Source organism: Siphateles boraxobius, unplaced genomic scaffold (assembly GCF_051911475.1).
Source record: "Siphateles boraxobius isolate OS27281-9 unplaced genomic scaffold, OSU_SipBor_1 6, whole genome shotgun sequence".
Lineage (NCBI taxonomy): Eukaryota > Metazoa > Chordata > Actinopteri > Cypriniformes > Leuciscidae > Siphateles > Siphateles boraxobius.
In genome coordinates this window covers 7359202-7373002 of record NW_027509186.1, presented here as the reverse complement: position 1 = coordinate 7373002, position 13801 = coordinate 7359202, and the positions used below count along the sequence as shown (strand labels likewise).

The 13801-nt window shown below is 38.4% G+C and overlaps 2 protein-coding genes across 2 annotated transcripts in view; one reads left to right on the top strand and one right to left on the bottom strand.

Annotated features, from left to right (window-relative positions):
- Window positions 1–13801, top strand: part of LOC143715794 (uncharacterized) — a 168433-nt gene that overhangs the window by 84678 nt on the left and 69954 nt on the right. The window lies entirely within an intron of this gene.
- The window catches only part of porb (P450 (cytochrome) oxidoreductase b), a 42528-nt gene that overhangs the window by 9699 nt on the left and 19028 nt on the right, over window positions 1–13801 (bottom strand). Inside the window, exons 3-11 of the mRNA XM_077207564.1 lie at window positions 12470–12518; window positions 10084–10212; window positions 9793–9942; window positions 6914–7038; window positions 4528–4617; window positions 4180–4278; window positions 2342–2458; window positions 1371–1489; window positions 1097–1278 (exon numbers count right to left, since the gene is read on the bottom strand). Coding sequence (XP_077063679.1) covers window positions 1097–1278; window positions 1371–1489; window positions 2342–2458; window positions 4180–4278; window positions 4528–4617; window positions 6914–7038; window positions 9793–9942; window positions 10084–10212; window positions 12470–12518 — 1060 coding nt within the window. The remainder of the gene's footprint in view (window positions 1–1096; window positions 1279–1370; window positions 1490–2341; window positions 2459–4179; window positions 4279–4527; window positions 4618–6913; window positions 7039–9792; window positions 9943–10083; window positions 10213–12469; window positions 12519–13801) is intronic.

Sequence of the window (13801 nt, the reverse complement as noted above, 5' to 3'; positions counted from 1 at the left end):
CAATGTAAAAACATGTATGTACACAATAAGTCCATTGTATCAAATTACTATTTCAATGTTAGTACATAGTAGTTAAAGCCACTTAATATAAAGCGGGACCAAAAGTCTTGTGAGTTTTTTGTTGCGCATAGCGGGATTTATTTGGTAAATCCATCGTAGTTTATGCGCATTTCTTCTTATCGGGAAAAGTTATTCATTATTAAAATGTATCCGCAATTTGCCGCTTTCATTCAGCTTTGTTTTAATGCAATATCAAAATGTGCATAAAAATAGGTGGATTGAAACATAGCTTGTGAAGCTTGCACAACTTTTGCAACAGCTGAACTCTTATTGGTAACACTACAGCTCTACTATTGTCATTTTACCACAATATCTATCTATCTATAAATTAAAGGAACGTTTGTCTGTCTGTGTGTCTGTTATTCGCATATCTCTCGAACCATTAGTCTGATGGATTTCAAACTTGACAGGTGTTTTGCTACGGGCACGAGTAAGTGCAGTGCCAAGTTTGAGTTTGTTTGGATTAGAAATGCAAAAGATGTCGGTAAATATATCGGTAAAAGAAGCACTTAGAGAGTTGTGGTTTAAAAATAAACATTCTGATATAAACACTCTGTCAGCTAAACATTAAGTCAGCTACACGGTTTACTTCTGAATATTATATTTTATTCACGGCCATCATTTGTAGTAGCCTATCCACAACCTGTTTGCTCAAGTGTAGCCTTTTCTCGGAGTTCACTGTGTCGCTGCTCCCTGAATCGTGTAGTTCAATTGTCGATATTTATTGTATGTCATTATTTCAGAATCAGTATTTGGTTTCTACCATGCACAAATAAAAATGTCACTGAACTATTGCTGTTTAATTGTAACAATGAGCACTCAAACACACCAAACAAACAATTACTAAAAACACACACACTAACTGATTTTGCACGGGCACTTTGCACTAGTGTTCCTAAATGACTGACATAAAACTGAGTGCAATTGATATTATGGCTTGCAAGCGAGTGAAATGTTAATTGTCTGGTGAACTGCAAGCCATTTTATTTGATTTAGCTCAAGGTGTGACTTTGGCTCTAGTGACAGCGATGCTTACTTTGCCCTCGGGTGAGGAGGAGGCCATTTTACGCATGTTCTCCTGATCTTTGGGGTCAGTGGCGTATTGTGCCAGTTCATAAAGCACGTTTGTGCGTGGAGTATTCGTGATGTCCAGATAGTGAGTCAGGGCGCAGCGGTACGTGGTGGGGCAGGGGAAGGGGTGCTTCTTATTGGATTCCTCTGAAAAGAAATACACACACATATATATTTCAGCTATGTTGACAACTGGACAGACATGAATGAACTGTTCCAGTTGAACTTTTATGCCCTACCATCAAGGTTGTTGAGGGAGATAACAGTGTCAAGGTCCACACCAAGGATATCCCCAATCCTGTTCACTATGGCTGTGTCATTGATGGGATACACAGCAACATGATCTCCAGATTCATATCTACACAAACATTTTAAAGGAGCAATCAGTAAGCAGTTTAAAACTAATTTAAACTCAATTTGCCATTAATAAAAAGGCTTTGTTTCAACATTGTTGAATCAGCTTGTTACCCTCGTACACACTGATTATCAAAGGGAAATCTCTTTCTGTACTTTCTTTTCAAAGAAAAGACACCAAAGGTCCATTTAGTCCATTAAAAATTAATTAATTTAATTTAAACAACTATGCCTTTATTCTCTGTTATGAATGCATTATAATGGACACACACACACACACACACACACACACACACACACACACACACACACACACACACACACACACACACACACACACACACACACACACACACACACACACACACACACACACACACACACACACACACACACACACACACACACACACACACACACACACACAGGACAGTAAATTATTAGTAGTATTAAAGGGGTGATAAACTGAGAAAACAAAATTTGCCTGATCTTTTGACACATAAGATGTGATTGTGCTATGAAAACAATTTAAGTTTCAGAACTCAAAACTTTTTAATTAGTTAAAAAACGGCTTTTATTGAGACCAAGCTCTGACTCGTTTTGTACTTCCTCCTCTTTATTACATATTAGATATGAATAGATCAGCTCAGGACTGCCTGCACAGACACCAATCAATGCTACTTCCTCATCATCTGATCAGGTGCATCCTCCTCTTCTGCCCATGCTCTGGCTCGTAACTGGGTTATGTTACTGTTTTTTGGTTTATAATGTTCAAAGGTTAAGCTCTGTTCCTGCTGTTTTAGAATAGGACACTGAGCTTGTGCTGAAACACATCCTGTAAGATCACACACAGCACCTGATTTTAGAGCCGGTGATGTCCAGCTCCAGGTGCATCAGATGTCTCTCGCCGCCCTTATTGAGTTTGCGGTTCACAGTGACCGGTGCCAGGAAAGGGTTCTTCGAATCGAAAGGCCTGTGAGAACACACAATGAATAACAGACAGTACACCAAGAACACTTGATAGGGTCAGAAATTAAACGGCACAGAGCAAAAATGGCACCATGAGTGACACAAATTGACCCCAGACATTTAAAAATGAGGTGGCAAAAATGTCACTTTTCGTGCATTAGTTTCCGCCCTTATCTATTTTATAGTATTCTATTTAATAATATTATATTATCATATTATAACTAGTTATGAGTTAGTGCAGACGCTATAGTTTCCAGTAGCAATTACACTGTCTCAGCAGGGATGTGATTGTGCGAGTGAAAAAAAGCAGGAGATATTTTAAGCCCCCGCGTGAAGACCCTACCCTAGCGAATGAGACCACTGTTCAAAGTACTGAGCAATCATCCATGCAGAGGATTGACGTGTAGACTACTTTAACACCCCGTGTACAGAACACCGTGACCGTATGTTAGCTGTAAACTATCACTCAGTGTTCAGCCAAACCTCCCACCATGTTAGTAATTTACTGGAGAAACGTCTGCTAGACCGCTAGCTTTAGTCTCTCAACCCAGTCTCTAACTTTACACTGTTAAAGACACTTGACACCAGGCTTGGGTATCGTTTGATGATTCTGATTCTTATCAATTCCTAATTTCGATTCCAATAAGGTAAAAAAAAAATTCGTATATATAATTCACGTTTATTTTAAGTCTTATTGCAAAACATTTAATTGTAGCTGAATATCATGAACAAAAATCATAAGGTAAAATACACTAACACCTGGAACTTTTGCCTGTGGTTTAAAAATACCATAGCAAAAACAACTAGCCTAACTAATATATATTCAAGCATTATTAAAGACAAGTAAATACTCAGTAATTAAAAAAGAACAAATAAAAAAATTAGCAATCGCAACATAAATACAAAGTATACTATTGAAGTAAACAGTGTTTTAAGATTTTCAGGAGTTCAGGTTCAGAAACTAATCAAATGAAAAAATAACACTGCACTTTATAAATAAAATATACATTACAAATATAGTTAGAAAAGTGATTCAGTCAAGAACGAGAGAATTTTCTCATTATATTTTTATTTTGATTAGTGTTATTATAGAGACGGTAGCAGGAATATTAGGCTGCTGTCAGAAATCAGATTTAAATGATTTAAAATCATATTGACATGCTTACAAAGGAATCAATAAGGGGAATCAAATTTAATTTAATTTTATAACAAATATCCAATTCCTGACCTCCTTTTTTTCCATTACCGATCTGCATGATTCACGTGGGTCAGGATTTTTGGCCGAAATAACCGGAATTAGATTAATCCGGAAGAATCACATCCCTGCTCTGACACAAGTGATTGAATTTGACCTTTAACAGCCTTAATTGAAGAACGCAAATTTACTTTGATGGATTGATTCAGCGGTTTTTGGTTGCAAAGTAAACATGTCATTATAAAAGCCATAAGAGACATACCACTAAAAAAATCCATTACAAGGGGCAGATATTGTCCTTTAATAAAAAAGGTTTTCAAACTGTATTACAGTCTATATTATATGCAAATAAAGTCATTTTTAATTATAAAGTATCAAATATTATGTCTGTATCTGATCAAATTAGGCACAGCAGGAGTGTTTATTTAGTCGTCAAGGTTACGTGAGAGAGTAAAGTAAACATGTGGGCGGGGCCTAAGATAAAGCTGCTGTCTGACTGATGATGGATGAGGAAATGGTGCTTTACTCACGGCTTCTGGTTCTCAAAGCTCTTGAGGCGTCCCAGCTCTCCAGTGTAGATCTTATTCATGTTCAGATCGCTGTGTACCTTCAGCTCATACTGGCGGATGCTGAGAGAGACAGAGTGTGTGTGAGAGAGAGACAGCGTATAACCCAGCCACTGTTACTTCACAAAGCCAAGAGTTTTGTGACAAGCTATTCTTCAGTTTGTCTATGGAGCAATGTTTTCTAGTCTGAAAAGGCCTGTTAATTAAGCAGAGAAGTGCATGTTGAGCTCAGGTCACTGTGACCCACTAACAAAAGAAGGAAAGACAAACAAAAGCTCCTGAAGAGATGGAAAGATCATTGAGGTTTCAGACCTGGATTCTTCACCAGTTGCTTCAACTCCGAAGTGTTCACAAACGGCTGGCCAGAACTGCTCTCTCCACGACACAAAGTCCTCCTCGAGACTGAGAGAGAATCAATGACAAACACATGCATTATTATGCTGCATTATGAACTTTTTTTGGGTTTTGCTTCAAGACCCAGATGTTATATTGCAAATAAAGAACTTAACACAGTACCACAATTGTTTATCATGACAGTGAACAACAATGAGTCTCATTCACTTATAATTGTCTGGATAATGACATCAGAACCCATACGACTAATTCACAGCTTGTTCCTTCGAGTTTTTCCAATGGGGTTTTTCAATTTATCAGTAAAATAAGGGCTGTGGTAAATATAACTTGACATTACTTTGCCGTTTTGTTCTACAACGTACACTGCACACATCCACACCCCAAACTGTCTTAGTTACTTTAGAAACGTACAAAATTTGCGTCTTCAATATGGATATGTGGAACTTACTTTCTAGAACAAAACGTCAAAGTATTGCCAAGTTATGTTTACCACAGACCTTGTTTTACAAAAAAAAAATTAAAACCCCATTGGAAATGAGCTGTGAATTAGTCGTCTGGGCTCTGATGTCATACCTGTACCTCTTTATAAGTGCTTACACGCACAGGACAACTTCTCAGGAACACGTTCTGTCAGGTGCATCCACACATGAATTTGTTCTCAACCTCAATAATCATTTATTTGAGATGAGATGACATTAAAAACTCATCAGGCACGTCTTTCTAGTGTTAATGTTTGGTTTCTAATTATCTCTTGAACTTCTATGGTTTTATGCTCTTGGCAGCCCATGATTCAGTGCAAGAAAAAAGAAAACACATGGTACATGAATCAGGTTGCCACGTGGAGCCACATTTAAATGCATCTTCTTTTAGCTTGCATAATGTAGTTCATGGTTTTTCAGAAATGAAACGGGAAGCATGCTCTTTTCCCTTTTAAAAGTTGTTAAGCCTTTTTGTGCCACCCTAAAATGAACCACTGAAAGGGTACTATTATGCTCATGCTTGTTTAATTGTGTAATTGGCATGATATATTTTTACCTGACAAATAAAATGTTATATCTGAAATCATTATTTCTAGTAGATTAAAGAGTTAGTTCACTCAAAAATGTAAATTCGGTCAGTAATTACTCGCCCTCATGTTGTTCAACCCCGTAAGACCTTCGTTCATCTTCAGAACACAAATTAAGACATTTTTGATTAAATCTGAAAGTTGTCTCACTCCTCCATAGGCTTCTAGGTAATTTCATCTGCCGGCTCAGAAAAGTTAGCAAAAACATTGTTAAAATAGTCTAAGTGACTACAGTAACTCAACCTTAAGTTTATCAAGCGACGAGAATACTTTTGTGCGCAAAAAACCTTAAAACAACGACTTTATTCAACTATTGATTTTCTTCTGTGTGGGCGCCTCGAGTCAGTTCATGAGAGCCACGACTCTTGCGCGAGACCTGAGAAGATGACGCTCACGATCATTTGATGGGAAAGTGTGAAAGGTAAGCCATTCATTTTCCTGCATTGGTAAGGGACTTTTACGTTTTCTCGTTGGTTTCTCGTGATTCGGACATCCAGGAAATGCACACTTCAGAATCATTTTTTTTAAACACTACATCGAGACCCGTCTGCGTCATCTTCTCAGTTCTCGCACACGCGTCGTGGCTCTCGTGAACTGACTCGAGGCCCACACAGAAGAAAATCAATAGTTGAATAAAGTCGTTGTTTGAAGGTTTTTTGCGTACAAAAAGCATTCTCGTCGCTTGATAAATTTAAGGTTGAGTCACTGTAGTCACAAACATTGCTATTTTAACGATGTTTTTGCGAACTTTTCTGAGCCGGCAGATGCAATTACCTAGAAGCCTATGGAGGAGTGAGAAAACTCTCAGATTTAATCAAAAATATCTTAATTTCTTTTCTGAAGATGAACGAAGGTCTTACGGGGTTGGAACAACATGAGGGTGAGTAATTACCGACCGAATTTTCATTTTTCGGTGAACTATCCATTTAAAGTAGAGTTTGGTGTAACTGCAAATCTGTGATCAGGATAGATCATGGTTCCCTACACTCACAAGAATGACATTTTCACAAATCATACTATTATCACTATTATTTATTTCTCAACTTCAAAATAACAAGGAATGTTGTGTTTGGATTAAATGTAGTGGGAAAAGATGGAAGACATTTTTTCTTTGATAATGTAGAGAAGTAAAACTTTTCCCAAATGGAAAATACTCTGATGATGTAAAAACACATGAAAAGTACAGTACTATCCACAGTCTCATTGATATCTCACATTGATCTTTGTCAGGCACATTTTCAAAGTGAGCATTATAATCAGTGTTTAAATGAGACTCACTTTCCATCATCGTCTCCCATTCCCAGGTCAAAGATCCTCTGCGCTCCCAGCTCTGCTAGCCTCTTGTCCACGTACTTTCCCGTGGCGTTATAGTGCTCATATGTCTTATTGCCCAGTGCAAACACCTTAAAAATAAGTTTTAGAAATGATTTATACAAATAGATAAATATGAATTGTTCTACACTGTATATTCATTACATTCATGACTTCATTTACTCCTGGTATTAAGATCACAAGTAGCCAGCGCTAAATACAAGTGCCAATGTGGTCCAAAACATTTTGAATTGAAACCACACATGGAACTAGTCAGAAACGTACGTGATTACACTTCATTCGTAGTGTTGTTTTTCGCAGATCGAAAGATTTCGTTTTAACTTCTTTTGTGATTTAACAACATTGATGTATGAAGTCAGAAAATCAGAGATCCTGCTTTTGAAAGCAGATCAAAAGTTCATCACAGGAGACACATTTAAGGGCGAATACTATAAAAATTGTGTTTTGTCAGGGAAAGACAAATTAAATTAACATCTTTTAATCCTATTTCTTTAATCCCTGGATTCCTTTCCACTGCCTCCTCTGGCTTGCTTAGTTGGCAACAATTAATATTCAATATTATTGATCTGACTGTACTGACGCTGCTGTATGAGAACTGAACTGGACGATGACATCACAGAACTGCTTTATAGATGAAATGAATTAATTTAATAAGTGTCTTTACAACAGAACTGAATAAACACTGAACTGACTTCAGCTGAACAACAACCGAAATGTAAGTATTAAGTATCATATTGGTTGTTTTGAAACAATCTGTATGGTATGAAGCGCTATATAAATAAAGGTGACTTGACTGACTTTAAGAAAGACTGCCATCTATTACACATCTGTCAGGACTCTTTCACTCTGTTCAGTTTTTTTATTTGCGATCACAGAAATGCACAAAACAACTCCACTAAGTCCAAAGGCTTACACATATAGAAAAATATTGATAAAATATCATGTTTACATCACATTTCTGAGCATTTCTATTACTTTTCCACAAAATTATGCAATGATTGTGATCTGGGGAGGTTTGAGCGATCTCTCCTGTCTCACTCTACTGTTATCCTTTCAACCAGAGCAACAGAGGCCGCTCATGAGAAAAAAACAGGAGTTATTAGTTATACGAATTAACCAGACTGCATGTTTTTTATGACATATTTGCGGATGCATTAGTCCAGTAAACAACAAAGGAACAGGGAGGGAAGAGACAGAAAAAACATCAAACCAAATAAATACACGATTATAATCATATTTGATGTGTCGACGTTCTTCAAGCAGTCTCTGGTACTTTCCATACACTAATGTGTATTTATTATCGCAATGGTTAGCATAAGTAACCTTTAGCATAGCATATAAATATATTTCTGCCTCAGAATCCCCATCGGATCGCAAGGAAGTTATTTCAAACCCCCTGCTGGTATCTGAAAGTGAAAATTCACTTTCATGTGAATATTGTGGTATTTTGAGCTGAAAATTATTTAAAATGTCTTAAAATGTTGAGATTATCTAGTAGCCTGATATGAAAACATAGGAAATGAGCAGTTACCCGAGTCTCCAGACTCAGGTAAACTGAGGACTTTGTTCATGGCCACTACTCAAGAACCAGTTGGCCCGCTTTGGAACAAGGTATTCAGCGGACCAAAAACCCTGGCCGTTGGCCCAGAGGAATCCCTGATGAGGCCCGATCAAACCCCAGAAGTGACAGTGGAAACGCGACTGGCGGGCACGCACTAGCACACTCACTTTAAGCCCAACAGTGAAAACATGGCTATTGAGTTCAAAATAACTGGAAGCGGATGACACATTTCATTTACAAATTGACATGCCCACGTAGAAAGTAAAGTGGATACAAGAGGAAAATAACAGTATATGAGTTTGGAGTGATATTGTCAGGGTTGAAGAAGGACTCAAAGGCAAAAGATCCAATTTAAACAGTTTACTCCAAGAAACACTCACAGGTACAGACAGGCAGGAAGACGGGCAGGATCACGCGCATGAACAACACCAAATACGACTAACAACCGACAAGGACTAACTCAGGGGTCACCAACCCTGCTCCTGGAGAGCTAATGTCCTGCAGATTTTAGCTCCCACCCCAATCAAACACACCTGGACCAGCTAATCAAGCTGTTCAGGGTTACTTGATAATTACATGCATGTGTGTTGGAACAAGGTTGGAACTGAAGTCTGCAGGACAGTAGCTCTCCAGTAGCAGGGTTGGTGATCCCTGGACTAACTGAACAGAAGGCAACTAAATACAAGTACAAATAAACACTAACGAGGTGAGGACAGGTGACACAGATGATGATGACGAGGAACAGGTGGATAATGAGGGAGTGAGTTCAGGTGTGGAGACAAGGAGGATACTGGGAAGTGTAGTGAAGACGAAGACAGACTGGTGCAGACGAGGACTGTGACAGATATGAAGAAGAGTAAATGAAAGACTTTTCAATTTGGGTGAACCATTCCTTAAAATCCACTTATGCAGAAGTTAAGCGGTCATGTTTGTAGTTTGTACTTCTGCTAAATCTGTGGGGAAATATCTTTTCTCAGGGTTTTTTTTAAACCAGTGATTATGTTGAGTCACTGAAGTTTGCCCAATTTCTGTGTAGTATTCATGAAGTAAGCCGTCCGAGACATTGGCTTATAGAAGCATGACACATCACATTCCCCAGAATCACTTCTGCTCTGCTGCACTGTGCTTGTGTAATAACAAAGTGCTTTGACAACTGTTTAAGCTAAAAAGCTCAGAGCATACAACTAATAAACTGAACCTGACAGGAGGAAGTCAGTGTGTCTTTGTTCCTAAAATCTTGAAATTGGTGTGATGAGAAACTCACTGTGTATTTAACTCCACTGAGGTCCGCATCGCCCTCCTGTAGCCAATCATAGAAGTCTTGAGCATTATCAGTGGGGTCGCCCTCTCCATACGTGGCCATGCAGAAGATCGCTAAAGAGTTGTCAATCTCAGCCAGACGAGAGAGCTCACCCTGGAAATAAAAACACAAATGGGAAAGGGAAAAAAAGAGCTTGTTGAAGATAAAGACAATTTTCATCCCATGAATTATGAAATAATGTTTGTGAAGTGCAATGAATAAATCTAGCACTGACAGAGACATCATATGCATTACCATTTCATATTCCTCTGGGTCCGCTGCCATCCCCTTCATGCCGTAGCGATGAGCGTCTTTTGCAAGTCTATTGGAAAACTCTTCAGCTGTGCCCGTCTGTGAGCCGTAAAACACGACAATGTTCCTGCCCTAGAAGGTCATATTAAAAGTCATTATGTATTTCAAATGCCTATCCCAAAAGATTCACCAAAGAAAATATTATGTTCTTGTAACATAATTTGCACTTCATTGACTTTAAAAAGGGTTATTTTTACATCCTGCAAAGTCAGCATATTTTGAAAAACTAAACAGACTAATCCTCAGAGGAGCCAATAATCAGTTCAATTCAAAAACATTATCAGGTTAGCTCTTCATCGGTGCCTGTTAGTTGTCTTCCCTCCCCATAATGTGCAAGCTTTTTCTTCCATATCATTATGTTTTTTTCAGATTGCACACCTGATATTTTTGGATTTTAATAGTAACCGAGATGTTCCATATCGTGTCTAGACCATGGACTGTAAACAAATATTGTGACGTGAAGAGCATTTTTGAAGCCCAAAGTGGGCGGAGGTGAACTCTTATAGTATAAACATCCCTGAAAACCACACTCATCCCGGAGATTGTAAAATCTCGCAGAGGTATTAGGTGTCGCCCAGCCCGCCGCTCTGCAAATGTCTGTTAGCGACATTGTGTGCTCATATTCCAGAAGGGCACGGCAACGCATAGACATCCACAATCCAGATGGCCAAACTATGTTTGTAAACAGCCTTTCTGCTGTCCCCAATACAGAGAAGGAGCCGCTCAGCGCTTCTGATGCTCTCCGTGCCGTCAGAGGTAAGGGCAAGTACTGTCACAGCAACTTCTCGAGTTCACCACTTGATCCCTAAAAGGGGTAGTGGGGCCTGGTCGGGGTCTCAGGATGACGTGAGAGTATGCCGGACCGAACTCAAGGCACATTTAGCAGACAGAAAAACTCAACTGACTCCAGGGACTCAAAAGGAGCTTTCTGTAGACTACAGAGAGGTCCCATTCGGGAATAAGGCAGGGTCTTGGAGGATTTAACCTCTGAGGAACCTGATTATCCGGTTATGCTTCCTGAAAAGAATACCATCCACTGCATTGTGATGTGGACTATAATTTGAAGAAGCATGTTAAGGTAAATTTGAGATTTCTGCTTCCTAAATGATGTTAGGCTAGCCCAGTGGTTCTCAAACTGGAGTCCACGCCCCCCTTAGATGATTGCAATCATGTCCCAAAATGTAATTTGTGTGGAAATATTAGAAGTCTGTAAACGGGACACTAACAATGGCCAGAGATGAGACAAGATGGGCGCAGAGAGGAGAGCAGAGAAAACACTGCACCAGGCAGAGCAAGATCACCGTTGAGATGCTCTGAGTATTGGAAGACATTTCTTCACTTTAAAGAACAATTCCAAAACCTAGGGGTAAATAACACATGGGTACCAAGTCGACCGCTCTCTGGGATGCGTTTTCATGATAATCGAATGTACCCAGTTTAAACGTTAGTTTAAGTTTAACCACAGATTGACTTATAACGCTAGAGTATGGGGCATCGAATAAGTAAAAATAAAAATCGCTAGTTAATACGACTAACAAGGCTCAAAATAGCCCCACACTAACACGCTAGCATAATAAGGGGCTCTACCTGCAAAAGACAGTACACATTTGAAAACAGTCTCGACCAGTCGAACTACGAATGCCGTGCAACGTCCTGGTCGATAGTCACAGTTCAGCTCACGTAGCACAGCGTTCGTGGTTCGACTGGTCGAGACTGTTTTCCAAAGATGGCTCCTGCCTATATAAGCGAAGTGTACTGTCTTTATAAAGTATCTTCTTATTAAACTGTCTGTACACTTACAAAGTTCTCAATGCTTCGGTTTGCAGGTAGAGCCCCTCATTATGCTAGCGTGTTAGTGTGGGGCTATTTTGAGCCTTGTTAGTGGTATTAACTAGCGATTTTTATTTTTACTTATTCAATGCCCCATACTCTAGCGTTATAAACTAATCTGTGGTAAAACTTAAACCAACATTAAAACTTGGTACATTCGATTATCATGAAAATGCATCCCAGAGAACGGTCGACTTGGTACCCATGTGTTATTTACCCATAGGTTCATATTTGGCCGGAATTGTCCAAAAATGTAAGTTGCCCTGTAAGTTGGGGTGGGGGTTTATATGAATGCATTTCTGAAGGGAACTGACTGACTTCACTAAAGTTTCGATGACATTTTCTTTTCATGTTAACTCCGTATGATTCTGAAACTTAAAGGATATTTTTTATAGTTTCTCAATTCACGACCACTTTAAAGATCTGTTTGAGGGCCTGTTTTGTCTGATCATTTTAACATATTAAACTCTACAGGAGACGAGGAGGGTAAAGGTCTTACCGTTTTCTTCATTTTGTCAATAAAACTGGTGTCCCTTGTTGTTGGAGTCCTACAAAACACAGACAACCAGAAGTCATACAACAAAATGGATTACAGAAAGTATATTATACATTATAATGTATACAAATATGGCCAATAAATAAAAAAGTAAAAGGAACAAATATTGTTGAGGTTTCAAGCACTCCTGAAAACACTGTGAATCAATGTGTGCCCAGTAACAACAGACAGCGGATCCAAATGTAAAAAAGTAATTTAAACCTGAGTTTTAAGAAATATTTGGGGTCTATTCAAAATTCAGGATTATTTTTTGTATAGTGGGGTCATGAAGCATCAGCCCAGCTAAATTACCGTATTATTAGCAATATTAACGAGTTCACATAGCATGATGGTTTAACATCATAAAAAAAGATTATTTTGGCAGACAGGCAAAACTGAAATGGAAATTTAATGTCTTTTTTCTTTTAATGTTGATATTAAGGAATTTTTTTTTTACTGCAAATTTTCATTTGAGTGTTATAAATCAACAAATATATAAGACCAATGTAAAATATAAAAGAATTAGTTAAAAGTAAATGTAAAATAATTTATAAAAGAACTATACAAAAGTTAAACAATTGTTGAAGAACAACAGAAGATAGGAATAATAATAATAGTAATTTCAGAGTAATAACATAAAACCAGCACACACACACACACACACACACACACACACACACACACACACACACACACACACACACACACACACACACACACACACACACACACACACACACACAACAATAGTTCAACGGTTCAAGAGAGTGCAGTGAATGGGGAAATCGTGAGAGACTTTTCACTGTGTAAAAACTCTGGGCTCATGGCCAACTATTGCACAAGGATGTAAATAGTGTGATTTAATGTGTGAAAACTACAGTTTTAACTCCAGTTTTTTAAATATACTATTGTCTATTCAACAAGAGAATGCTTTTGCACTTTCATTAATGCTGGAATAAAATCATCAGTACTTTTGGCCATTAAATATGATATGGGATATATGTAAATCTATTGAGCAATGATGTTATGTAAAGAAATCAAAGCTTGAACAAGCGCTGTTATATAATAAAAACAGTTCTATCAACCAAGCTGCTTTTTCCCCCAATTCATACACATGTGACTTACTTACTCAGGACCAAGACTGAAATACAGTGGGTAAGATGTGTAATGTTTTAAATGTGACATCTTCGCCTCTTCGCTCTTGATGTCATGAGACCCGGAGTGACTATCACAGTAAACACTCACCTGTCTAATGCGGCCAGCCGGTCCTCCGGTAAGGAAAACACACACCCCATG